Source organism: Bactrocera tryoni, chromosome 1 (genome assembly GCF_016617805.1).
Source record: "Bactrocera tryoni isolate S06 chromosome 1, CSIRO_BtryS06_freeze2, whole genome shotgun sequence".
NCBI lineage: Eukaryota > Metazoa > Arthropoda > Insecta > Diptera > Tephritidae > Bactrocera > Bactrocera tryoni.
Window position 1 is genome coordinate 53248812 of NC_052499.1, and position 27923 is coordinate 53276734.

General features: G+C 27.8%; 1 protein-coding gene and 1 long non-coding RNA gene across 2 annotated transcripts in view; both read right to left on the reverse strand.

The window, feature by feature from the left end:
* The window catches only part of LOC120770494 (protein similar-like), a 68518-nt gene that overhangs the window by 11512 nt on the left and 29083 nt on the right, over nt 1-27923 (reverse strand). Inside the window, exon 5 of the mRNA XM_040098018.1 lies at nt 20834-21645. Coding sequence (XP_039953952.1) covers nt 20834-21645 — 812 coding nt within the window. The remainder of the gene's footprint in view (nt 1-20833; nt 21646-27923) is intronic.
* On the reverse strand, nt 17271-19824 carry LOC120770513. Its single transcript, XR_005704938.1, has 2 exons — nt 18580-19824; nt 17271-18499 (listed from the first exon to the last, which is right to left on the reverse strand). It is a non-coding gene; the product is annotated as an uncharacterized LOC120770513 (long non-coding RNA).

Here is a 27923-nt window from a genome sequence, read left to right on the forward strand (position 1 = left end):
AATTAACAACGACTTGTCCCTATAAATTAAAATGACGATTTGTGAAAAAATTTTAAGGGTAAAAATATAATTTTATTTTGAATTATCTTCTATGAAAGTATGGTCAGATTTAGCTGACAATTTTTTTTGGAAAAAATCCCGTTATTCTAAAATAGTTGAGGACTTTTATGCAATAGTGAGTAAAATGGTCGTGCATATAATTAGCAACGCGTGTAGAATTCTTAAGATTTCTTAGAAATTAGTTATGTTCAGGTAACTAAAACTTTATATTTTTATTGAAATACGTTACTATTAAGAAATTAAATAATTTTTGTGAATAAAAAGGAGTAAGCACAAGTCTTGTGATAAGGACACTAGGGCTGTTATCGTACAGACGTACAAGGATGTGAAATCTTACTGAGACGTTGAAAATACCTTAACTTTCTCCAAGCGGTTGGCTTTTAATTAATGCAGTTAGTTTTTTCAACAAGAATAAAATGACAAAACAAGTTCCAAGAAAGAAAAGAGATCGAAAATCTACTGTTCGGAAGGACGAGTTAATTATTCGCTATTCTAAAAAGGATCCCCACAAGACGGCAAAACAAATTCAAGTGCAATTTCTGGTGAAAACTCAGATGCACTATCTGTAGTTACCGTAAAAAGACGATTACGCGAGGCAGGACTCTTTGAAAGAATTTCAAGGATGAAGCCGTTACTCTCTGAACGCAATCAAAGGAGTCGCTTAGAGTTTGCAAAGATATACCGCCATTGGACAGCAAAAGAGTGGAAAAGAGCATTATTTTTCGATGAAAGCAAGATAAATAGGATTTCTTCAGATGGAAAAGCTTATGCCCGCAGTCCTCGATGCAAGAAGTTGGACCCCAAATACACTAGGCTAACTTTAAAACATGGTGGTGGCTGCATAATGACTTGGGGTGCCATATCGTGGTTAGGTGTTGGGCCTATTTGTAAAATAAATGGGCGCATGGACCAGTTCAAATACGTTTCAATCATGGACAATGTAATGTTACCATATCCTGATGACAATATGCCCGAAACGTGAATTTACCAGTAAGATACCGACTTGAAAGATACTGCGCGTGGTACAACACAATGGTTTCAGGAAAACATGGTGCTTCTATTAGACTGGCTTTCATGCACCCCAGACTTAAACTTAATTGATAATCTTTGGGCACATTTGAAGAAAAAAATTTGTTCCCATAAAGTTGGAAATTTCCAGGAATTATACTAAAAGGTTAAACAATAGTGGAATAATACTCCAAGGACATCTTACCAAAATTTAGTAGAGTCAATGCCTCTTAGATATCAAGCCGTGATTGACAGTAATGGATTTGCAACCAAATATTAACTTTAAACCCGACAAAAAATAATTTTTCCAAAAAAAAAGAAAAACGTTGTTAATTAGTTGCACGACCTAGTTCTGGCTTTGAAGTCATAAAATGCCTTTATTTTATAAAAGCTCTTTTATAACAAAAAAAATGAGCTAATTTACAATAACTATATATGTACAATTTATCTTTAAGACATACAGTTGAAATTTTTTTTTCGAAAATGAAAATATCAACCGATTTGGATTTTTCCTACTAGCGTTGTTAATTAGTTGCACGCATAATAATATACTATATATAAATAACATTTTTATAAAAAAAATAATGGAAACATGAAAAATGAAAAATGAAAAAATATATAATTTTTAAGGCAAATAATCGAGGACAAATAAGGTGTATTTATAATAAAAAAATTTTAAAAAATATTATAACATTTTTTTTAATAAAAAAATTGTAAAAACTCTTTAAAAAAAAATATATATAAAAATTTGTTAAGACAAATAGGATAAATATATAAAATAATAATAATAAAAAATAAATAAAATAAAAAAATATTATTTAAAATAAAAAATTATCAAAAATTTTTATAAACAAAATTATAAACCTTTTTTAATGAAAAATATATATAACATTTTAAGACAAATAATCGAAACAAATAGGATATAAATATAAATAAATAATAACAATAAAAATTTAAAATAAAAAAAATATTATTATAAACATTTTTTAATAAAAAATTATAAAAATTTTTATAAACAAAAATTATTTTTAATGAAAAATATATATAACATTTTTAAGACAAATAATCGAAGACAAATAAGGTGTATTAATAATAAAAAAATACAAAAAAAAAAAATATTATTATAACATTTTTCAAAAAAAAAATTTGTAAAACTCTTTAATGAAAAAAATATATAAAAATTTGTTAAGACAAATAGGATTAGGTAATATTAATAATAAAAAAAAATTAAAAATTAAATTAAAATATTATTATAACAATTTTTAATAAAATAAATACAAAAATTATAAAACTTTTAATAAAAAAAAAAATTATAAAACTTTTTAATAAAAAATAAATATATAAAATTTCTTAAGACAAATTACACCGGTCAATACGATTTTTGGGTCTGACATCTATGTACATGTTAAATTTTAGTTTCTCCTATGACAAAAATAAGGAAACAAAAATTTTTTCCGGTTAAAGTTTGCTTTCGTAGAAATTAGAGCAATTTGTCGATTTTTAAGCAGAAATTACTGATTTTTATATTTTTTCTACAATTTCACTATAGATTATAATTAGAAAACTTTTTTTTAGATACAAGAGTCGTTTTTATTTAAGATGTGTGATAAACAATAATATATAAATGTAAAATAACAAGAAATGACTGTCTAAAAGTGAATATTTTTTGTATTTCTTTTATGATCATATGAGCTCTCTCGTGTTAAACCCCAATATCATTTTGATTACTGACTTTGCTTCGCAAAGTTTCAGATTTGTTGATAAAGCAAATTTTTTACTTCTAACTTCAATAAATTCACCGCAAATAAAACAGAATGAATCAACATCATTTTTACACTGACTTGATGCCATTTTATATCTGCAATACCGCTGTAACTCAACTGAGTATAATCAAAAACCATTTTTATTATTTTTATTAAGTTAAGTTACTATTAAAATAACTTACAAAAAAGTAAAAAAAAATTTAAAAGAGCACACTTTTACTTTATCTTTTATGTTCATAGGTACTATCTCTTAATAAACCCAAATATAGTATTATTACTATAATTTTTACAAAAGCAAACTTTATACGAAAAAAAGGTATTTTCTTATCGTTTTTCTTCATAATTAATGAGAAAATCATAAAATAAACTTTAGGACAAAGGACGAAAATTTTTTTGTAGAGTCGTGTTATCGAAGACAAATAAAGTGTATTAAAGATAAAAAAAAACAAATAAAAAAATCTGTTAAGTTTTTGTAAATAAAAAATATGCATACACATATTTGAAAAAAAAAATTAAGCGCAGCATTTCGTTCTTCCTGTAATTACAACAAAAAACATTCAGCAAAATTTTAATACACTCAATGATTATTCTCTATGGTGAATATTTTTTCGCAACAATTCCAAAGTGTTGCCGCTTGTAAACTAGTGATGGCAAAAACAATTGGCATATATAAAAAGTAAGAAAGAAATATTTATTTTCAATTCTCAAATTTTAAAAAAATTAAATTACTACCATGTCAAATAAACCCTAAAGCATCCTAACATACATATGTGCCGACATGGCGTATGAGCAACATTAAAAAATCGGACTGCATAGAAGTATTACTACTCAAACAGCTACATATGTAAAAGGCACAAGAATCAAAAAATACATAAAAGGAGTCAAAATTGTTGCCAGGCTCTCAATTTAGGAAGCAATAAAAATTGCAGAAATTAAATTACTACAAATTTTAGACATACTGACTATTGCGTTTGTTATTATTATAGCTTCAACAAGCTATTTTAAGTTTGAAGAAATACATAAAAAGATAAAAAAAGCGTCAAAGATGTTGCCTGACTCCTTTACTCCAAATTTAAGACATTATAACGATTGCTTTTGCGCATTGAGTTTATTATTATTATACCCTGAACAGGATAGTTTAAGTTTGGCACGAAGTTTGCAACACCCAGAAAGAAGCATCGGGTAGTAAATATATATATATATATATATACATATGTATATACAAATAATCAGGTGATGAACTGAATCGTTTTAAGGTTAGGTATCCTGCAAACTGAACAATTAAACTCCAGATCTTATATGGTAAACCTTTTTATTTGACAAGATATCTTCACGAAAACGCTACCATTTTCAAATAAAATAAAAAAAAATTGTATTTTATTTAAAATATATTAAATAAAATTGCATATATTTTATTTTTACGAAAAAGCCGCAGTGTCATCCCCATAGCTTTTAAGTATAATCAACGAGCTACTCAATAATAACTCAAGACCATTGTATATTTCGAAATAAAACACATTTTATTCGTTATCTGCAGCATACTTTTTACTTCAATACTTCATTACACAATCTTGCGTTTTCCAAACGATCGATAATCGATTCTAATATTTTCTATCATTTTATTTTATTGTATTTCATTATGATTACTTATTACTTTTTATAAGAATACTTATAGTAAAATACCGTTAGTGTGTGTATTATGAGTTCTTCATACCATACATATACATATATTATATTGTATATAATAGTATTGCATGCAAGTCTGTATGTTTTTATGTATTTTATGAAAGCATTGCTAATACAACAACATACAAATACAAATAGTCGATAAATAGTAAGAGGAATGATAATAGGTATTTAGCTATATTTATATATATATATTATATATTACATATATTTAAATATACTATGAATTTCACTTGATTCGAAAACCTTTTTTGACTGTTTAAAATTGATACACACATATGTATGTATTCATGTACTTATATAACAGATGATGGTTTTGAGGTAAAAAATGCTTTAAAGTACGCTATTGTTCATGAGGTAGACTATGTCCTTGTTCACTCTGTAAATTTTTCACTATGCCTATGTTCATATAACAAAACATTTTCGGTTATTTTCGCAGTGTCAGCAGTAAGCTCAAAAACACATACACCTACACACACACATGAACGCGTGTCTCTCTGTCGCACTTCAAAAGCTAAAAGTTTCCAGCAATTTTCAACACAAATGACTATAATCAGCTCACGACGTTGACAACTTGACAAATTTGCCGCTACCAGTTAGTACTTTCGAATTTCACGCCCACAATGTTACTACGGGAGCATAAGCGGAAGTTCTGTAACCCCAATTTCGCTGAGTCTTGCCTATATTATTTTGTGATATCATTAATTGTCCTCAACCTCGCTATTAATAATACAGTTGTGTTGCTTTAAATTTAACTATTATAAAATGAAGTTGGGTCGAGTATTTGATGAGATCACGTATATACGCTTCTTTGCTGTGAAATGCATTTGGAGGGATGCTATTGTGTTGCTATGACTTCAAGACATTACTATGATTAAAATATGAGACCGTTACCTAATGGGGGTCACGCACTCAGGGTACCAAGCTATCATCACTTCCCAATCATAATTTTTTAACAGAGAGTTCAAGTGGAAAATTTAAAAAAATACGTTAGAAAAAACTTTTCTGTAAAAAATTCTTAACTAAAATAACGAGAGAAAAATAAGGACTCATAAACCACAAGGTCGATCAGTTTCTTAAGATACAAATATAAGTCTAAAAGTAATGAAGTTAAATATTTTTAAGAAAATGCTGAATTAGCAAAACTGTCTACGGTTCGACGAAAACTGTAGATTGGTGAAACGAACAAACTGGTATAAAACATGTAAACTGGCATAAATTAAAGAAACCATTCGCTCAAAATTGTAGATTGAAGAATCGAATCGTCGAAAACGGTAGATTGGTGAATCGAAAAAACTGGTATAAATCATATAAAGTGGTATAAAACAAAGAAAAGGACGATTCGCCTAAAATTGTAGATTGAAGAATCGAAAAAATCATCGAATCGACGGAAAGAGTAGATTGGCGAAACGAACAAACTGGTATAAATCATATAAAGTGGTATAAAACAAAGAAAAGGACGATTCGCCTAAATTTGTAGATTGAACAATCAAAAAATAATCGAATCGACGGAAGCAGTAGATTGGCGAAACAAACAAACTGGTATAAATCATATAAACTGGTATAAATTAAGGGAACCATTCGCTTAAAATTGTAGATTGAAGAATCGAAAAAATAATCGAATCGACGGAACAGCAGATTGGTAAATCGAACAAACTGGTATAAATCATACAAACTGTTATAAATCAAAACATCGATTCGCCTAAAATTAGACATTGAAGAATCGAAAAGTGACATAAATCATATAAACTGGTATAAATCATATAAACTGGTATAAACATAAACTGGTATAATGCTTATAAAAACTGATATAATCAAATACAGATAATCCCAAAGTTATTTAATGTGGTATTCAAATACCCTTCTGCATTAAATTTTGTCAAATTTGTTGTTGCTTTCCTCAAGCCAAATTTCGACAAGAAAGCAATAAAAAACTAATAGAAAGAAAATAAGTCAATTAAGAATAATTCTTACATTTTTGCAACACATTTTTCATCAAATTAGAAACAATTCTCATTCCAGTTCTAAGCTGGGTGGCTCCACTGTACATAACAAGAAATTCTGCTTACTCATGCTCTCTGTTGGACTAACGCCCGAAGTTAATGAAGACATTTTGTCAAACTTGTTGCATGTAACATACGCAGCCACTATACTTAAAGCAAACACAAAGTAAGGCGGCAGAGGCTGGACATGTAGCAATAAAGACCTTACAACCAACAGTCGCCACCTGCAAGACGCTTAAAAAACAAGGCAAAAAAGAAAGGCAGTGCGATGGTAGCACCAGGCAGGCGTAGCCAAAAGGCGTATAATAATATAATTGACGACATTGGCTAGCGAAATGATATACTTTATCACAACGTACCCGCACACACACAAATGCCAGCAAATGCGGCTGTCAGCACTTGCTTGCTAGATGCCACATGTACACCAACCCAAGCCTTAAATTCTTGTGCAGCACAACAAAATATAGTTTTTTATTTGTACATATGTGTAAGCTTGTGTGCCAGGAAATGTGCGGCATCATCTCGTTTTTCAAAGCGTTCATTATTCATTTCTTTGCTTGAAGTTACTCGGCACTAAAAATCTTTGCTACCCCCCTCACTGCGCAACATTTGTATTGGTGGCATCAAATTCGGCAAGTTCAAATGTCGGCAACTGCTGAGCTTGGCAAAGCGTGTCTCTACCATATCCGCACTTTGTTATTGTGTTTGTGACGCGCGCTCTCTCACCCACATCCCTAATTTCTTGCGTATTGTCATCATTTATCGAAATTCGTGCACCCTATAACGTGTCAAGTGCGAGTTAAATGAGTGCAACTCTATAAAATCATTTTCTGCACACGCTCAGCTCCTCATGAAATAAGCCAATCAGCTGTTGAAACACTTTGCGGTACATATGTATGTATGTGCGTTTTTGTGTGTGTGTGTTTATGTATTTCTGCGCACACTGCGACAATTTCCTATATTTTTTTTGTATATGTTAGTATAATCGTTTGTGTTGTAATGTCTTTGCGCGTTAGGTAAAAAATCTTTTGAGGTATATTACATTTTTTTTTATAATTTTATTATTGTATAGTATATTCTTTTCTTACTATATATGTATATAAGTGGTTGCATGTCGGCGTTACGAAAATACGAATTGTAGATATGTGCTTTTGCATGATTTTCCATTAATTATTGCATATTTCGACGCATATATGTATGTATGTATATGTGTATATATACAAGGTATTTATTTATATTTGCTAAAAAAAAGTATGTTTTATGTAAAAATACAACAACTTTTGCTGCTTTTGATCTACAGTTTCGCAAAAGACTATTTTAAAAATGTGCAACACTCGCACATACATGGCTAGTTTGCTTCGAAGGCAGCCAACTTCATTGAGTTTCATTTGCTTATATCGTCACATAAAATGCAAAATAACGTAACATCACTTTTCATAAATTTACAGGTGAAAGAAAATGTATGTAATAGAAGTCACTTAAATTTAAACAAAATTTGGGTTTTGGTTATAAAGTGGTTATGTATTGGTTATAAAATGGATATATATCGGTTATATATAGGTTATAAAATTGATATACAGGTATCCCTCGAATAGCACGGTACTTGAGTTGCACGAAATCTCGAATAGCACGGTTAAAAATTGCGACAACCCTTGAATAACACGGAGTTCGAATTACACGAAGTCGCGAAAATTCCTGTTAAAAATTGAGTATAATTTTCCTTCGAACGACTGTTTGTAGTATGACGCAATAATGCATTTGAATCAGTGGTTGAACATATGTAATTTAAAAATTATTGCGTTTATAAAATGTTACCTTTTAAATTTTTAAGTTTCACTTTTCTAAATTGAATGAATTTTTTTTTATTTTTGTATTACTGAAATTTTAAAACTAAAAATAAAAAAAAAAATTTGTTCTTATTTTTAATGTTTTCTTAATTAATCTTTGGAACTCAAATAACACGATTTCGATTAACACGGAACCAATTAACCGTGTTATTCGAGGGATACCTGTATATCGGTTATGTATTGGTTATATCTGAGAGCGGCTGGCTAAATCTTACTATATTACCTATGTAATATGATGTAGTGAATCGTAAGCAATAAAATGGTCAATTCGATTGTTTTGATGATCCGTTGTTTTGCATTTCAGGTGACGATATGCTTGTAGATGTGTGTACTGTAGAAAACCGCTTAAGTACATATACTCAAGTATATATTAAGTATACCGCTTAAGTATACTATCTATTATATAAATGTTGCTATGTATTTTTATTAATTATAAGTTGTTGTTGTATATCTGCTACTATGTTTGGCTATTTTTTACATTTTAGGCTAGACTTTACGCTATAAAAACAAAGAAAACAAAAAAATTATTTTACTAAAAATATCTTCACGACATCGATGACAACGTCAATGATGCAGCCGATTTTACTATTTTACTAAAAGTGCTTATTCACGCATAAGTCTAATTATATTTAATAATTTATAATTATTAATTTTTTTTTTTTGTAATTTTTGAATATTTTTTTATATAAATATTTCGACATCGAGAATATTGAAGCTAGTTTTTTTCATTTAATTTATTGATCTAAATATATTTATATGCATGTATGTATGTTTGTATGAGCGTGCGCATGATAGGAGGTAGGTGAAAATACTCAAGACATTTTCTGCTGGACAAGTTGGTCATAGGCCTGCTAGCAGCAATACTACTACAGCGCCAGCCAAACCGAAACGAATTCTTATTTTACAAAGCATTTATCTATATGTTGAGGTCAGTATGTCTGTATGTACATTTGAGTTAACCCAACCGTCCGTTATGTGCATGAGTCATTTATGAGGTATGTCATTGTATATTGAACTGTTGTTGCTTTTTTCATTTTTGTCAAAGAAACAAATTTACACTATATACTTGACTAACAACCTTTAATGGTTGAGTCAATTAACTTATTTTATACTTTTCCACTGCTCTGCATGTCTTCGTTTTTCAATAAAAATTATTTTTATGTGCTAATTATGCGTTAATTGATTTTGAAATGTCTTATTTGCTTATATACGGTAAATATATATTTATATATATATTTTTTTGCTTTTACATTATGCTAGTTTTCTGCTAGATTTTCGTCTTATATGTAAGTTTGACATATAGGAATATTATTATTCTATTTTAAAGCCACATCGATAATTTACTGTTATGCTAAATATTGACCACACGTTAAGAATTCTATTGTTACTGTAGTTTTTATATAAGTATATTAGTCTAAGGTTCCTAGTGTTCATGTATACAGCTAATGCGCCTAAATTTATGCTACGATTACTTAGCTGCTAATTCATTCTTTTATTTTGCACCACTAATTTACTTATTTATTTTACTACTTTCTTTTCGTTCGGGACGTTTGCACCAACGATTTTAGCAACATGCCACACAGTCAACGACTGATTTTCTTTCTAACTACTGATTAGTATTTCTAAATATGGTAGTCGTTCCGTATGAGTCTCTCATGCCAATCTTGCTTTCTCAAAAATCAATTTCCTATAAAGTATGGATTATGATTTCGTATAATTGTATTAATTTTTTATATATTTTATAGTCTAGATTCAGTGGTGTTTGGTTGCCTTAATACACGGATAATTGTACGAGTATTTATAGATAAGTGAGGTTAAGGTTGTTCTCCTTATAGGTTATTACTGATTTCACGATATTATCACTGCTCTTTAACTAGGATGTAACTCCTGGTTACTAATATAATAAAGTTTCAATATCCGTATTGATGTAAAACTTATAAAACTTAATATTTAAAAAAATTTGTAGCACTTTTTTAAGAAAAAAAATATAAAATAACATTTTAATGAAAAACAAAACCCAAAAATTAATTATTTAAAGAAAAAAATTATATTTTTAACGAGAAAAATTATAAAAAATTTTAAAGAAAAAAAAATAGATTATAAAGTTTTTAATGAAAATAAAATTCTACAAATTTTTTATTAAATAAAAATGTCAAGTCATTAAGTTTTGAGAGCTTTTGTTATTAAAAATATAAAATTTTTTAATAATATAATATAAAATTTTTAAAATATAATATTAAATTTTTAATAACAAAAAGCTCTCAAAAATTAATGACTTGACATTTTTATTTAATAAAAATTTGTATAATTTTATTTTCCTTAAAAACTTTATAATCTATTTTTTTTCTTTAAAATTTTAAAAAAAATTTTCTCGTTAAAAATATAAATTTTTTTAATTTTTAATATTTTAAATTTATTTTATTTTAAATTTATAGAAAATAATATTTTTTAACGATAAAAATTATAAAAATTTTTAAAGAAAAAATTATTATAAAATTTTTAATAAAAAAAATTATACAAATTTATTAACACGTTGACTGCCAAGGCCATTTTCTAAAAACTGTCCAAAAATTACATTTTGATTTTTTCACATTATATTACTAAAAACTCTATTTCTAGATCATTGGTATCATCAAAAATCAAAAATGATGTTTTTTAAGGAGCAAAAGGACCTCCGAGTTATCCGTAGTTGGCGTCTGGGAAAAAACGCTACGAATTATCTCGTAGTTGGCAGTCAACGTGTTAAAAGGTATAAAAAAATTTATGAAAAAATATAAAATTTTGAATTTTTATAAAAATATATAAATTTTTTTAATAAAACAGTTCAAAAGATTAGATTACTTGAAATTAAAAAAATATATATTTTTTAACGAAAACAATTATAATTTTTTTTTTATTTTAAAAAATGTAAATAAATATTTTTGTAAAAAAATTCCAAAAAATTAGTCGCAGGAATTTTTTTTATAAAATTTTTGAATGCAATAGAAACATAATATTTTTTAAAGAAAAAAATTACACAAAAAATATTTTAAAATTTTTAACCAAAAAAATATTAAAAAAAGGTATTATAAAATTTTTTAATGAAAAAATTTCAGAAGTAAATTACTTGACATTTTCAATAAAAATTTTTAATGAAAAAAAAATGTAAAAAAAATAATTACTTGAAAGTTTTTAATTTGAATTAATCTATTTTCTATATGAATTTTAAATTTATTTATTATATAATTCAAATCAGAAAAACAAATTAATTAGGAGCATCCCAATGAAACAAAAAAATAAAGTTTTTTAATGAAAAAATAATAATATTTTTAAGGAAAACAATTATTGTAACATATTTAACGAAAAAAATATATACATTTTAATGAAAAAAAATTATAAAAAAATATAAAATTTTTTAATAAAAAGAAAATCAAAAAAAAAATTTATTCACCTGAAATTTTTTAACTTAAATTAATCTATTCTAATTCAAATAAGAAAAACAAACTAATTAATAACACCCTATACACCACAGCTGGTACATCATTATTCCGGTTTCACTTATTCGTTTTTATTACTTTTTGCAATTTTTAAGTTCGCTATTTAATTTTTTTTAATTTTGTTTTTTGCGTTTTATTGCGCGCAGTCTTTTTTAACACTTAACTACAATTTTACCAAAACTTTACACAAATACAAGCATTAATGTACGTACACACACACACATTTATGCAAGTGCATTTCGCTCTATAATATTCTAGTTCATCTACAATTAGGATTAGGATTGCTTTTCAAATACCATGAACTGCTTGATTTAATACTAGTAATATCGTTTTAGATCTAATACTGTGTATCAATATGTAGATTTCCAAAAGTATATACATATTAAATATTTAAATTGAATAAAAAAGCGTAAAAAAATCAATTATTTGAAAGAAAAAAATTTTTAGTTTTCTGTATCCGAAAAAAAATATTTTTAATAATTCAAAAACAAATATTTAAAAAAAATTAAAAAAATTGAAAAAATTTAATTTTGAAAAAAAAATTTTAATTAAAAAAAAAATTTTAATTTAAATCAATTCAAAACAAATATTAAAAAAAAAAAAAAAAAATTGAAAAAAAATTTAAATTTTGAAAAAAAAATAAAAAAAAAATTTTAATTAAAAAAATCATTTTTCGAAAAAGAAAATTAAAAGGCATTTTTTTAATTTGAAAAAAATTAACAGATTCTTATTCGAATCACAACATACAATTGTTATGTGATTATTTTATTTACTTATTTTTTTTTTATAAAAAAAAGTTATACGAGAACACCGTACATGGCTATATGAACATTCGAACCTAAAACAAACTAAAAATTAATTTTAACCGAGCATGAACTGTTATCATAGCAACATGCTCCAAACTAATGAGTGTTATTAGTTGTGCTGCTACAACAACAACAGCTTAAAGAAAACTTTATAATCAAAATTATTTCAATTATTAGAAAAACATTTAATAATACTTTCAATTGAGCTAATCTACAACTTTGTTGGTATGTAAATTGATCTAACCACTGCCACTTTATTTTCATGTTCTTAAATTACAGTTACAGCTTATGACTAAGGTAATTCAACTACAGTTATTATATATAATATATATTTTACTATATACTATATGTATGTACATATGTGTATATATATATTATATTAATTATATGAATTAATTACTTATACATATGCGATTTTCTACTATTTTCCACATACAATTGCGTATGTATTGTGGCTATATTGGTTTTTGTTGTTGTTGTATAAATATTGTAAATGCAACGCTGGAGGTAGATATGTCCTTAACTGAAAATGTGTTTCGATTATTTCACTTATTGAGGTAGCATTGATGCGTCGTTACTTTGTTGTGCATGAATGATGCATGATTGTGTGTGTGTATTTATTGATTTCACTGATGATTTCCGCAACGAAAATGTGTCATAGAAATGAAAGGCTGAATAACATAAGCTCAACACAAAAAAAGTCGATAGACTCTTCAAAAAACACACAAAAAAAGTATAATAAATTGTAAATAAAAGTTAGCAGGCATAAAAAGTGAAAGCAAATAAGCTATAACTAAAGTTGCACAACGATGCTTACTCATCGCGAACACACGCACAACTACACCTACATTGATTGTCGCACATTTATTTGTTTCTATTACACAATATTACAAGGCTCATCAATGCGCGTCAAGGATGAGTGTGCGGCTCGAGGCCAGTAGAGCCTATTCAAATTCGAAAATCAGGCAAACACCTCCCACACACGCACACACTTGAAGGCATTCGTGTGAACTTTTATGTATGTATATGAGTGTGTGCGTGTTTGACGAGCGGATTAGGCTACGCAAGCTGTGGGGTAGACTGACAGTTGAAGCACGGAAAGCCAGACAGGCAAACAAGCCAAGAGACTTCATGGCAGACGAGAAGGTAGACAAGTAGGCGATGATACACACACACACATATCTATAAGTATAACGAAGTCGTAGAAATATGTTTGTAAGCATAAATGTATGCATATACACAAGTGAGTGAGCCAAATTGTCTCTAGTGTAGGAAATATGGCAGCGGAAGCGAAGCAGGAAACAAAATCACAGCGTGAGACAGTCGGAAAAATCCAAATTATATGTACATGCATATATATATACGTATGTATGTATGTATGTATGTATATATAATACACATATAGTAAAACAAAGTATGTCAGCGCGGTAGTTTGTTAGAGTAAATGACAAGCTAGGCTGTTACACGTCAAGTTATAAAGCAGTGGGACATGGCGTATGAGCAATCACAAGGCAGCCTAATAAAATGTGGAATACACATGTATGTATATACGTATGCTTGTGTGTACATCTGAAGGATTAGTGGTAGGCACTGACTTTTTTACGAAAAACGCTTAACACAAAATCAATATTCTGGGTGTGAAGGATATACAGCAAGCAGATACTATGTAGATACATATGTACATATGTATGTCAGAGAGTGAAAGTGAAGAGCAAGAAAACAAAAAAAAAAATATTTTTGTTGGTTTTTAGTACACACATGCTACATACACACATATTTGTTTGCATGTGAACATCTGTTTGCGAACTCTTTGCAACAGTTCTTTGTGAACTACAAGATATTGCTACTTTCTGTGGAAAAATTCCGCACGAAAATGCTATAAAAATGCGCACAGGCCAATCCAGTACCACTAGTGCCTTTGAAGCAGCAAAGGAGCGCACAATTGATATACAAATGTATGTTATACGTGCAAGAGCTCGTCGATAAGACTATATAGCGAGTCGAGGTTAACTTGCTGTTGCCTACATTTAGGCGCATGTAGGCAATAAAGCAATCAACATGAGTCCACATTAAACATTAAAGAGAAAGTCATTGCTTGACTTGCTTGGAAATTGGTTTTAAATTTTAATCGAATTAATATGCCAACTTTGAAAATTCACTTGACTTTGAATGAAGTGGCTGATAAAAGTACTTTTACTATATTATAGTTGGAGCAAAAATAGAATGCGTAATTAAATTTTTTTTAGCAGGCATAGTTAAATACCATTGCAATTATTTGCAGATGTACAGCTTGTGTGTAAGCTTCATATAAGGAGATCAAGAAAGATATACAAATATAGTAATCAATTAGTAGTTACTCAGAATATATACATATGTATGTATATATCTAGAAAATATGTAGAAAATTAAATTGCACGCTGTATGAACATACATATGTATGTATATAACAATCTATATAATAGAGTTCGGTACTCGGTTACTGAGCAGCATATTTTCCTTTGTTTAAATGAAATTATCATAAAAACTTAAGCAGCATTGATATTGACAAATATTGAAAAACACTATACGTACAACGATATGCATATCAAAGGAAGCATGTAATGCCGCAATAAAAAATTTATAGGCAATAACTGTAAATACGCGCGTAGCACGCAAGTTTACTAAAGGAAATAGTGCACATAGACAAGACAAATTATACCCTAATAGTTGTACAGTATACCAGCGTTTAAGTAAATTTCAAAAATAGACTCAATAACGAAGCGTTTGGTGAGGTCAGTGGGCTGGTAATAACAAAAACTATGTATGAACATGGCATGAGAGCCTTGAAAACGATAAAGGGAAAAGTATACACAAGACACATGGATAAAAGTACAAATATTATAAATATATAAAAAAATACAAGAAAAAACTGTTAACTTCAACTGCACCGGCGTATATACGCTTCACAAGTGCATTTGTTATAGCACAAAATAGTAAAAAAAAGTTCTTTATCTTAATTTTGAACGATCAGTTTGCATGACAGCTATATGTTATAGTAGACCGATCTGAAAAATATTTATCGGAACTTGTAGCTTTGACATAGAAAATGAGTTCTGCCAAATTTCGTGCAGATATCTTGTCAAATAAAAAAGTTTCCCAAACAAGAACTTGATTTTAAGAGTTCAGTTTGTATGCCAGCTATATCTTATAGTGATTCGATCTGAAAAATTTCTTTAGAGATTGTAGCACTGCTCTGAAAAATAATCTCTGCCAAATTTCGTGAAGATATCTTGTCAAATAAAAAAGTTTTGCATACAAGAACTTGATTTTGAGTGGTCAGTTTTTATAGCAGTTATACGTTATAATAGTTCGATCTGAAAAAAGTTGTTTGCAGATTCTTGCATTTTCTAGAAACATAATCTGCGCAGATATCTTGTCAAATAAAAGATTTTGCATACAAGTACCACATTTTAAGCAGTCAGTTTGTATGGCAGCTATATATTATAGTGGTCCGATATCGGCGGTTTCAAAAAATCCGCAGCTTCTTGACGAGAAAATTGCGTTTGCGCATCGGTATCTCAATAATTGTAGGGCTATTTGTACGGAGTAGAGGTAAATATAAAATATATAATACGAATTTGAAGTTGAACATGGCGTATGAGCAATCACAAAGCAGCCTTATGAAATGTGGAATACATAAGTGTATATAAAGTAAATAATTATAATCAAATATGTGCATAAAAAAGTTTGTTCAAAAAATTATATACATACATATAAATAGATTTCAATATTTACTGTTATTTTATGTGTGGTGAAAAAGTAAACGCTTATATTAATTTTAAAGAAAAAATAAAAATTTGCAATGAAAAAAATGAAATAAAACCAACTTTGTTCAGCAATTTGCATTATGTTTTAGAAAAAAATCTTATTTATTTTTTCATGATGTTTAAACTTATTATTATCAATATTATTACTTTTTTTGTTATTGTTTGCATATCGTCTGTTCACAACTCGAGGCTACGCTTTTGTAAACTAAAACTAAATTAAATCGAAAGCATAAGTGGTGTCTTATATAATATATGCATAATAGATAATTTAAAAGGAAAATATTGCTTAGCAACTAAAAAAGAAAAAAAAAATAGTACAGTATGTGTGCATATGCATAAGAACTTCAAGTAGTTTGAGCGTATATTTAGACAAGACAATGTAGTAAAGATTATCAAAAATAAACTTAAAACTAAAGAAGTTACTTTACAGCTTATGTAACTAAGTAAATAAGTGGGTTTAAATGGATAAACAGCGTGTGTGTGTGTAAAGATGCAAGTAGTTTTGAGTATGTGATGTCACCTGTTTTATATATTTAAAGCACTTTGAAGAGCGTGCGGCGCTAGTTTTGGCTAAATAATGATAAATATTACTATTTGTATGCAAATTGCGCATGTTTGAATATAAATAAATTTTTGAAAATTCAAAAAAAAAAAATTGTTTTTTGCAGTTTAATATTTTATTGTTTTTAGCTTTGTAGTCTCATTTTTTATTGTTTATCTTTATTGTTTCACTACTTTGTAATTTTTGTTTTGGAGTTTTATTTTTTAAATTATATTGTGTTTTAGCATTTTTACTTTTTTGTACAGTTTTGTTGTCTCAATATTTTCTGGGTTTTGGTTTCTTTTTTCTAGTTTTTTCTATTTAAAGCTTCATGTTGTAGGTTGTTTTGTTGCTATTGCAGTAATTTCTTTATTTTCCTTACTATTGTCACAACTATTACGATCTTTTTACTATGCAACTGTGTCTGTCAACTATTAGTGGCTTTTAATGAACTAGCAAATTTAGTGTTTTCGCTTATGCTTTTTATAACTATTCTAATTTATGCTGCCCAAAGTCCGTTTTGCACCTTCCTTTTGCAAACAGTTAGTTTCTGCCGCCATCTGTGTCGTTCCAAACGTTTACAGCTCGTTTTTACCGTTGACTTAATACATAACATTAATATTGTATTTCATTTGCTTAGTATTCCAATGTTTTTTTTGTTCTCTTTGCAAATTTCTTACATATGTACATATGTAATTCCGCTATTCATATGTAAAATTATGTTTTTTATTTTTTGTTGTTGTTCTAATGTAGCAAAATCAACGCATTACTTGCTAATGCTTGTGTGGCTGTTACAAATTTTACTTTCGTTATTTTATTTCTTGTTGTTTTTGTACCATCAGCGCTCCAATTTTTTACATTTTTCTACTTTAAACACAATTTTTCGCTATATTTACCACAAATTTCATAGACATCTAACTCTTTACTATTCTAATATATTTTCGTATTGCTTCTAAAGTTACTAATATTTTGTTTATAGTCAACAGAGTTATGGTAAAAAAAAGGAAAACTGAAATGAAACTGAATAAAAGTACGAACGCCTTATTTATGTGCACAAACTAAAAATGGTGGCAACACGCATGGTCTTACTTTGTCTTTGGCGAAAACAAGGACTTAAAAAATGCTTTGATGGACACAAGCGCTTTAAAAAAATGTATATGTTTTTTTTGCAAATAATAAAAATCATTTCAAATTATAAATATCACGTGGTTAAATTAGCAACATTTCACATTTCTAAACTCAAAAGTACTTTCTAAGCTTAAAAGTTCGTTCTTACTTCGAAAACTCATGGTGAGCTCAAAAACTCTTTTCTAACCCCAAAAGCTTGTTCAAAAACTCATATCTAACACTAACATATCATTCTAAACCCAAAAACCTCTTTCCAAACTCTAAATTTCATTCTAAGCTCAACAGTTCAGTCTAAGCTCAAGAGCACAAACTAACCTCCAAAGCTCATTTCGAACCTCAAAAGCTCTTTTCTAACCTTAAAGACTCATTTCGAACCTCAAAACCTCTTTTCTAACCTTAAAGACTCATTTCGTACCTCAAAAGCTCTTTTCTAACCTTAAAGACTCATTTCGTACCTCAAAAGCTCTTTTCTAACTTCAGAAGTTCATTCTTAGCTCACAGGCTCACTTCTAAAACTTGATTATAAGTTCAAATGCTCATTTTAGGCTTATTTCTAACTTCAAGATTTTGTTTTAACCTCAAGTGCTCATTTCTAACCTCAAATTTTATTTTCTCATCTCAAGAGCTCATTTCTAACTTCAAGAGTTTGTTTTAACCTCAAGTGCTCATGTCTAACCTGAAAAGTTCATTTTAAGCTCAAAAGCTCATTTCTCAACTCAAGCGCTCATTCTAGGCTGAAAAACTCATTCTAACCCCAAAATTCAATTCTTAACCTCAATAGCTAATTTCTAACCTCAAAGGCTCTTTTCCAAACTCCAAAATTGCTCCATTAAACTTACAAATAAATATAAACTGCTTTATGTTGCACACATTTATAGAAAAATCTTCAATTGTGCCAAACCAAATTTGCTGCGTCTGTTATGTGGCACAACAAAAACAACAAAAAAGCTATAAACTCATTGTGTAGGTAAAATATCAAGCAAGTAGCAGTGTTTAATCACGTCCCTTTCACCCCTTTCACCACAAAAGTGTTATTGCTAAAATAATATTAAACAAATCCACGCATGAAAGGCTGGAAATAAGCGAAAAATACAACAAATTGGCTTTCTAATGTTGGCTCTCTGTCTACATATACAACCACCAAAATAGCTTAGCTGTATAGTATATGTATTTGTGTGTGTGTGTGTGCGTGCTGCTACACAAATAAAAGGAAAATTCTATCACAGTAGAAAATTAAAGTCGCTACAGTTTGTGCATAAACACGTCTAAATAATTTAACCCTATTTAAAAGTACATATGTGTATGGGTGTGTGTGTATTTATGTTACATATGTAACTGAGTCAATGCGAACAAGCTATAGTGTTATAATATTAGCTGTTTGTTTTTGTTTTTTGGTATGTGTGCGCTAGTTTCGCTAACTATACGGCAGACTAACTTAAATCTCGAATTTAGTGAGTCTTCTAAAGACAGCGTTACGCCTTCACTTTGTGGGCTGAAACAGCGCATAAAGGCATGCTATTGACACGGGCGCATTGTTGCGTCTGCCATGCTGAGCTGCTGGAAATTATTGATTAATTTAATATTTTTACGTTTGTTTTCCTCTTCTGCTACGCATACTATAACCACTTATTACATTAACGCTCATTTTTGTTTTAGTCAAATAATTTTATATATTTTATTTTTTTAGCTTGCATTTTTGCTTGCGCTTATTTCATATATATATATATATGTAACTAAATTATTTATTTACAGTGTCCGTTTTAACAAATTTAACAACTTTAATTTTATCCTAAAAAAAATTCTCCTTTTTTGGTCAACTTAAAGCTGAATTTAAAATTAGTGTAAATAACAACAGCGGAGAATTGATTGCATCTTCTGATATATGGTTTTATATATAAAATATTATATATAGGTATGTATATAAATACACATGTGTGTGTGTGTGTGTGTGTGTGTTTGTGTATGTTGGGTTACATACGTGTGTGTATTGCTATAACAAATCTCGTAGCGTCTGTTTCTCCACATTTCTCACGCTGCTTAGTGCTATTCGACTAGTGCTAAGGTTATTGTTTAAACTATTTTACTAGCTTACACTCATAAACGTAATTTTTAATCAATAATTTTATTGTAATAATATTTTAATTTGTTCTAGTACTAGTTATTAGATATAAAGAATATTTTTTTCTATAGTTTGCTGTATCTACAGTTTTCTTTAGCATAACTTACGGCGTTACAACTAAAATTTTAACAAAAAATGTTTGCGTGCGTGTGCATGTATACACACGTATTAATCATAAAATCGATCCATCTACAAAATTTATAAAACTAAATAAATCAATTTGCAACGTTTTAAAGTAAACTACGCGCTAATTGTGTCTGAAGGCATTCCAAACACAAGCCTGTAACCGAACATTAGCGAAAAAGAATATCAACTTTTCAATTTGGTTTTTGTAAATTGCTTTGTGTTTCCATGTACAACGGCAAATAAACGGTTGTGTTGGTTAGTTGCTTAGGCAAATGTATTTTTAAAATACAGCTTTTGGTGCGCCAATGTGCGGCGCTGGAGTGGGCCAACGTTTGGCTGTCGAACGCCACAAGGCGCGTCAGCCAACAATGTGGCGCACACCACGCCGCCACACATGCGTGCGCAATTTATGCCTTCGCTAGTTTTTTGGGCCGCATCGGCACCAGACAATAGCCAGCACTTACATCGCAACCGCTAATTAGCAAATTCTTCAGCACTGAATTCGATTGTGGTTGTTGTTGTTGTTGCATGCCATTTGAGTTGGCTTTTAGCTCGGCGTTGGCGACCCAGCGTGACACGCCATTGCTGGCTTTGCGCGCCTGCTGTTGTTGTTGCAGTTTTTGTTGTTGCTCCTTCAAGTGTTGCGGCTGCAGCGGCGACACCAGCTGTTGCAGCAGTTGTGGCACAGCCTGCAAGTCCATTGCGGCGCTCTTCATGCGCTTGCTCTCCAACTGTGCGTTGGGCATAGAGCTCACCAAGTGCCGTTTATGCGACTGTTGTTGTTGTTGGTGGTGTTGTTGCTGTTGTTGTTGCCTTTGTTGTTCGTGCTGCTGTTTAATGTCAATCATACGCACCGGTGTAGCGCCAGCTGTGCCAAGCGCTGGTGTTGTTATTGTTGTTGCTTGGCCATTCAACAGCTTGATTGTTGTGATTTTATGACCGCCACGTTGCGCTGGCAACATTTCATCTTTTATTAGCATTTTATTGCTGACATTGAGCTGTTGTTGCTGCTGTTGCAACAAAATATTCTTAGTGTCTTGTATTGTTATCAATGGCACGGCATTCAAAATTATATTGTGCTGCTGCTGCTGCTGCTGCTGTGGCGACGGCAGATGCTGCTCCAGACGCAACTGCGTTTTGCAATCGTCCAGCTTGTGTTGTTGTTGTTGCTGCTGAGTTGGTGAATTCAGTGATGTCACGGGCGAGGGCGAAGCCGAGGATGAAGTGTCGCTGACATTGATTTGCAGCAACTCATTCCAGCAGTCAAGATTCCCAGCTATACGAAGTAGCGGAGGAAGATGGAGCAAAAGGAAATTAGTAAAAGTTGAAATAAAAATTTAAATGTGATTTGGTCTTGCTGTAAACAGAAATGCGCGCGTTTTGGCGGAAATTCGTTGTGTTTTGAGTTTTTTGTATGCATAAACAGTTATTATTTTGTTTTGCATACTGTTTTTTTATAAAATAATATAAAAAATTAAATAAATATATTTCCTGAATATTTCGCTTAAGATATTATTTATATAAAAAATTAACAACAAACATTAAAAATTATATAAACATAAAATGTATTAATAATATAATGTTAGGAGACAAAATAATTTGAAATACTTTTAAATTTTATATTGTCATTTTTTATATGAAAAAGGGGTTAACAAAATATTAAAAGTTTAAATAATTTGAAAAAATATTCAATGACGATTTTTTTTATATACAAAAAAATTATTCAAAAATTTATTAAGAAATTATGCATGTATTTCAGTGAAAGATTTATTTATGAAATAAATATTCAAGAATTAAATATTACAAAAAAAAAAATATTTAGTAAATATGATTTTTACTGAACCTTTTTATATGAAAAATAACTATTTTGAAAAATATATAATTAAGAGCTTAATACATAATATTATATGTTAGAAAAAAAAATATTTTACGTTAAATACAAAAGAAAATAGCTTTATTAAACCTTTTTTATAAAGAAAGCTTTATTATAAATGTTAAAACTTATGTTTTTTGAAAAAAGATTTATAAACTAAATTAAATATTACGCAAAAAAACTACTAAAAAAAATTTAAATTTTTACTAAACATGTTTTATATGAAAAAAATGTTAAAAAATGTATTAAAAAAAAAAATATTTAAAAAAAATATAATTAATTTCCTGTTACATACATAATTTCATATGAAAAAGGGATACAAATCTATAAAAATTCGAATAAATGTAGAGATTGAAAAAAATACTTTAGAAAACTTCAACAGGTGTGACATGAAAAAATTTATAAAAAAAAATTTTAACACAAATTTTCATATGAAAAAAGTATTAAAAAATTTATTAAATTATTTATTAAAATTAAATATTATGAGAAAAACCATTTTAGAAAAATAAATTATTATTACAAATATATTTTTTTATAGAAAAATTTATTAAATTTTTTTTTTTTTAAATATGTTTTATTTGCAATCTATTTAATATTTTTATTAAGCAAATGAGATAACAAAATCATAATCTGACTTATATTATTGATATCCAGTGATATTATTATTAGTATTTAGAAGCAGTCTATGAATTTCAGGAAAGATTTATTTTTCAAAAAAATTTTCAAAAATGTACAAAAACTATTTTATGCAAAAAACTATTTAAAAAATTATAATGTTTACTTTATTGGTATTTAAAAATTACATATTACAAAAAAAAAATAAATTTTAATATCTTAACACAAATTTTCATATGAAAAACGTATTATGACTAACTAATTAAAACTAAAAAACTAAATATTACGAAAAAAAAAATTTTATTATAGAAAAATTAAATTTTTATTATAAAAATATTTGTTTTTAATGCTAGTAAGAGTAGAATTTTTATGAGGATTAATATTGTTTAAAAAAGAAAAAAAAAAAACAGAAAATCGTATGCGATTTTTAATGCCAAAAGGTTTGTCACACCGACTAACTAACTAGTTAATATAACGAACAGAAAATGCAATAAAAATCGTACAAATATGCAAAATTGTTGCCACATTTATATATTCAAACTTATTTATTACTCTTAAAATTGCAAAATATCCTATATTTCAATGAACTCACAGTGAAACAAATGTCTCTAGGCCACTTGATGTATCCCGCTTTCACTTGGCAGCCGAACGTAATATAATGAAAAGTAATGACAATGTCCCTGACATTGGCAGTAAAACACGAATATTATACAATCGTGCAGAGAGGAAATGCCTAAAATACTTTTTCAAAGAAATCTATAGGCATACCTAAATATGTGTGTATATAATATATAGTACAAATGCTTGTACAACAAATATGCAATATAATGCTGAGCACCGAAAGTGAAAAGAAATAATGCGGCTGGTCAGTTTCGTCAATGGTAAATTGCAAAAATTCAATACATAGCGCAGAGTGACATTTTTGCTGCTTTTTGAGAGATTTTCAATTTAGAATAATCAATAATGATGTCAGTACTTTCTTATATTATTTAAAATTATTTTGTATGAAATATATATTGAGAACGATTATACCAATTTTCGTTAACATTAAAACTAAAATATTATTTCTTATTTATGTTTCTATACAAAAAACCCAAGAATATAAATGATAATTAACATTAAAATTGAAAAAAAAACAAAAGACAAATTTAATTTAATTTAAAAATTATATTTAATTAAATATAATTAATTTTTTTATTTTTTATTTTATTATACTTCAATTTTTTTTTTTTATTTTTAATTTTTTTATTTGATTTCTTAAATTAAATTTCTTTATGTATTTTTATCTAATTTTTGTATAAATTTTTTATAGTTTCTTTCAATAATATTAAATTTAATTTGTTTTTGTTTTCATTTAATTTTTATCAATAATTTTGTTTTGAAATTTTGCGAACAAGAAATGTGAAATTAAAAAAATTATTAAAATCAATAAAAAATTTAAAAAAGTAAATAAGAAATTTTATTTAAGAAATTAAAAATTTAATAAAATAAAAATTTAAAAAAATTAAATTAAAACAATTTAAAATTTTTTTTGGTTTCATTTAATTTTTAAATTTTTTATTTTTTAAATTTTTAATTTCTTAAATAAAATTTCTTATTTACTTTTTTTAATTTTTTATAGATTGTAATAATTTAATTAATTAATCATTTCTTGTTTGCAAAATTTCATAGTTTTCTTTAGGGTTTGATTTAAAAATTGTTTTTTCAATGCTGTTTTTTATTGTTTTTGTACTTCTAACTACATGCATGCCTGGACACGTGTGTACTATGATACTGTGGAAAATAGTCAAGAAGCGCTCAAAAATCAATCAAGAGAATAAATAAAGTGACAGTGGAGAGGCAGAGACACAAAATAAAGTTCAACAGGGCACTCAAGTAATAGTTATTGGAATTTATGTAAGTACATAGCCATACATATGTATATAACGTATATGAGTACTTAACAAGTGTAAAACAAACAAGCATCAAAAATACAAGAAAAAATATAAAACACACACATGCATACATACATACATACATTGTACATATGTACATATGTAAGTATATATATGTATGTGTGTCGTTTGCCGCTTTCAAGTGTGAAAATCGGCTAGCAACATAATTTTGACTATTTAATGACTAATTAATGAATATTGCACTTTAGTGGCAACATGAGACGGTGAATGGGAATTGGTGGCGCTACAAACGGCTTAATTACTTTTGGACCCTTGTCAATCAACAGTTGCCGCCGAAGCATTTCATAAACAAAGCAATAATATTGTATGTGTAAATGCATGTATGTAGTTGTGTAGGCAAACATATTTTGAGTTAATAATCATTTTGAAAATTGAGTATGTAATCATCTTCATCAGACCGTCCTCGCTGTTATTCAATTTGCATCGAATTGATTTCACGTCAGCAATAAATGATAACATAAACGAAGGGGGACACGCGCACATCCCACCATGAACTCGCAGACGAATTCAACAAAACATATTTTTATTATTTAATATTTATGCGTCGGCACGTGTGTAATGTTTTTTTTTGTAAGAAAAATATAATAAAAAGGTCGAATTGTAAAAAAAACACATTTTTTATGCGGAGTTACGCGCAATATAGGGTGGATCATAAGGAATTTTTTTTTTATTTTTTAATGACACTGAACTAACGCTTCTAGCAATTTGATATTAAATTAATTTTATGCAACGTGGATGAAAAAGAAGGCCACATCATTCCAAATTGTCATTAAAACATATAAAAAAAAATAAAATTAAAATCGAATTTTAAAAAATTTAAAAAATATATAACAAAAAGCTATATGAAAAAATATTTACACATAAATATAAAAGAAAACCAAAAAATATAAAAAATACTAACAAAAAAAAAAATTAAAAAAATTTAATAAATATTAAAAAAATAATATAAAAAAATACATAAATATAAAATAAAACTAAAAAAAAATAAAATAAAAAAAAAAAAACTAAAAAAATTAAAAAAAAATTTTAAAAAAAAATTTAAAAAAATTTAAAAACTAAAAATATGTATAAAGATATTACACATAAAATACAAAAATAAAACTAAAATACATACATATATAAAAAAACAATTACTAACAAAAAAAAATTAAAAAAGCAAATTTAATAAAAATTTAAAAAAATTACATTAAAATAAAAAAATTTAAAAAAATTTAAAAATTTATTATTTTTAATTAAAAAAATTAAGAAAAAGTTAAAAAAATTAAAAAATTAGAAAAATAAAAGTTGAATAAAAATTAAAAAATAGACAAAAAATAAAATAAAAAATGAATAAAAAAATATTTTAATTTTATTATTTTTAATTAAAAAAAATTAAGAAAAAGTTAAAAAAATTAGAAAAGAGTTAGAAAAAATAAAAGTTGAAAGTTAAATTAAATAGCAAATAAATATGCCGACGATACACCCTATACTTGCTGACTGGTGAATAAAAAAAATTCCGCTATATTTTTAATGCTGTTTTTACATACATACATACGTATGTACATGTGTATTTTAAGAATTTGTAAATATACACAATATATTAATCATAGCAATGCGAAAGAGCCCATACACATATGTATATATGTACATATTATACAACATAAATATATGTTCGCCAAAAGAGCAACTATAAAGGCAGCCAAAACAAGCACCCGACCGAAAAAATTCCACAGAAATCGGCGACAATTAGCCTAGAAAAAAGCACACGCACACGGAACGAAATCGACACAACAACAATAAATATAAATATGTATTAGAAAGGGGTATGCATTGTTGCTGTGTGCATGGAGTGTGCCAAAAAATACATATTTATTTTTTTTTTTTTTATTTTTTGTTGTTGTAATAAAAAATATAAATTAAGAGCAATAAAATTGCAAATATACATATGTATTAATTATGTTTGTAAGACAATTAACAGTTTAGATCATAAAATAAGTTTATTTCAAGTTATTTAGAAGTGCTATTTGAGACAGCACAAAACCAACAAACTGCATTTAATTGTTAGGTTATTTTCGGAGAAAAATTAAAATTAAAAATGCAACTCTGCGTTTACCACAAATTTGTATTATGCTTTCCGTCTTTGCAAAAGTCATATAAAACACTATTTTTCGATTAAAAAAAAGTGCTCGCAGCAGCACAAAAACTTTTCCTGCTTAAGGGGTTACTATATCCACTATATACTATACACATACATATGTACATTTATTATATTTGAAAATATTTTTCGATAATTTTAAGACTAATAATTACGGAGATATGAGCATATTTCTTATATTGTATGAATTCGGTTTGTCAAAAAATTAAACAAACAAAAAAAATGTAAATTAATAAGTCGATTCCTTATTATCGTAATCGTACAAAAACAAATAAAATCATTTTATAAGCAAGAAAAAACAGTGAAAGATAGTGGAAATGCAGTTCGTAACAAGCCGGTTAAAAAACTAATTATTAAGAGTCCAAAAAAAATTATAAGATCAAATGAGAGCGGAAAATAAATTAATATGATAATAATGAACTAATTTATTTTATGGTAATTTTCCATTAGCATTACATACAGATACTAATAAGTACATATATGTGCATTCAGCAGGCTTTGCTTTTGTTTTTTTTTTTACTTTCGTATTTGCCTTCTAAGCTTTTATTTATTTTATTTGGTTTTTTTTTCGCTCTTAATCACCGCAACCTTGGCATTGAATAAATATTTACACGGCAGGGGATTAAGATGCAAATATACAAACACACATACATACATAAAATATGTGCACATAAATGCAAAATAGAAGTGTTGCATAACTTTTGTATTTGAAAAACAGGCAGTTAATACAGAGATATTGTACTATGCATATTAGGGTGCATTCAAAAAAGAATACACTTTTCAAAAAAAGCATAAGATTTTCAAAAAAAGCATACGATTTTCAAAAAAAGAGAATAATCTTTTCAAAAAAGAGAATAATCTTTTCAAAAAAGAGAATATACTTGGTACTCTGAAAACTGAGCGCTTTGACGCCGCTCTAAGAAAAACTCTCCAAGTATGGTGACTCTTAATTGTAACGGGAAGTTTTTCCGCTTTAC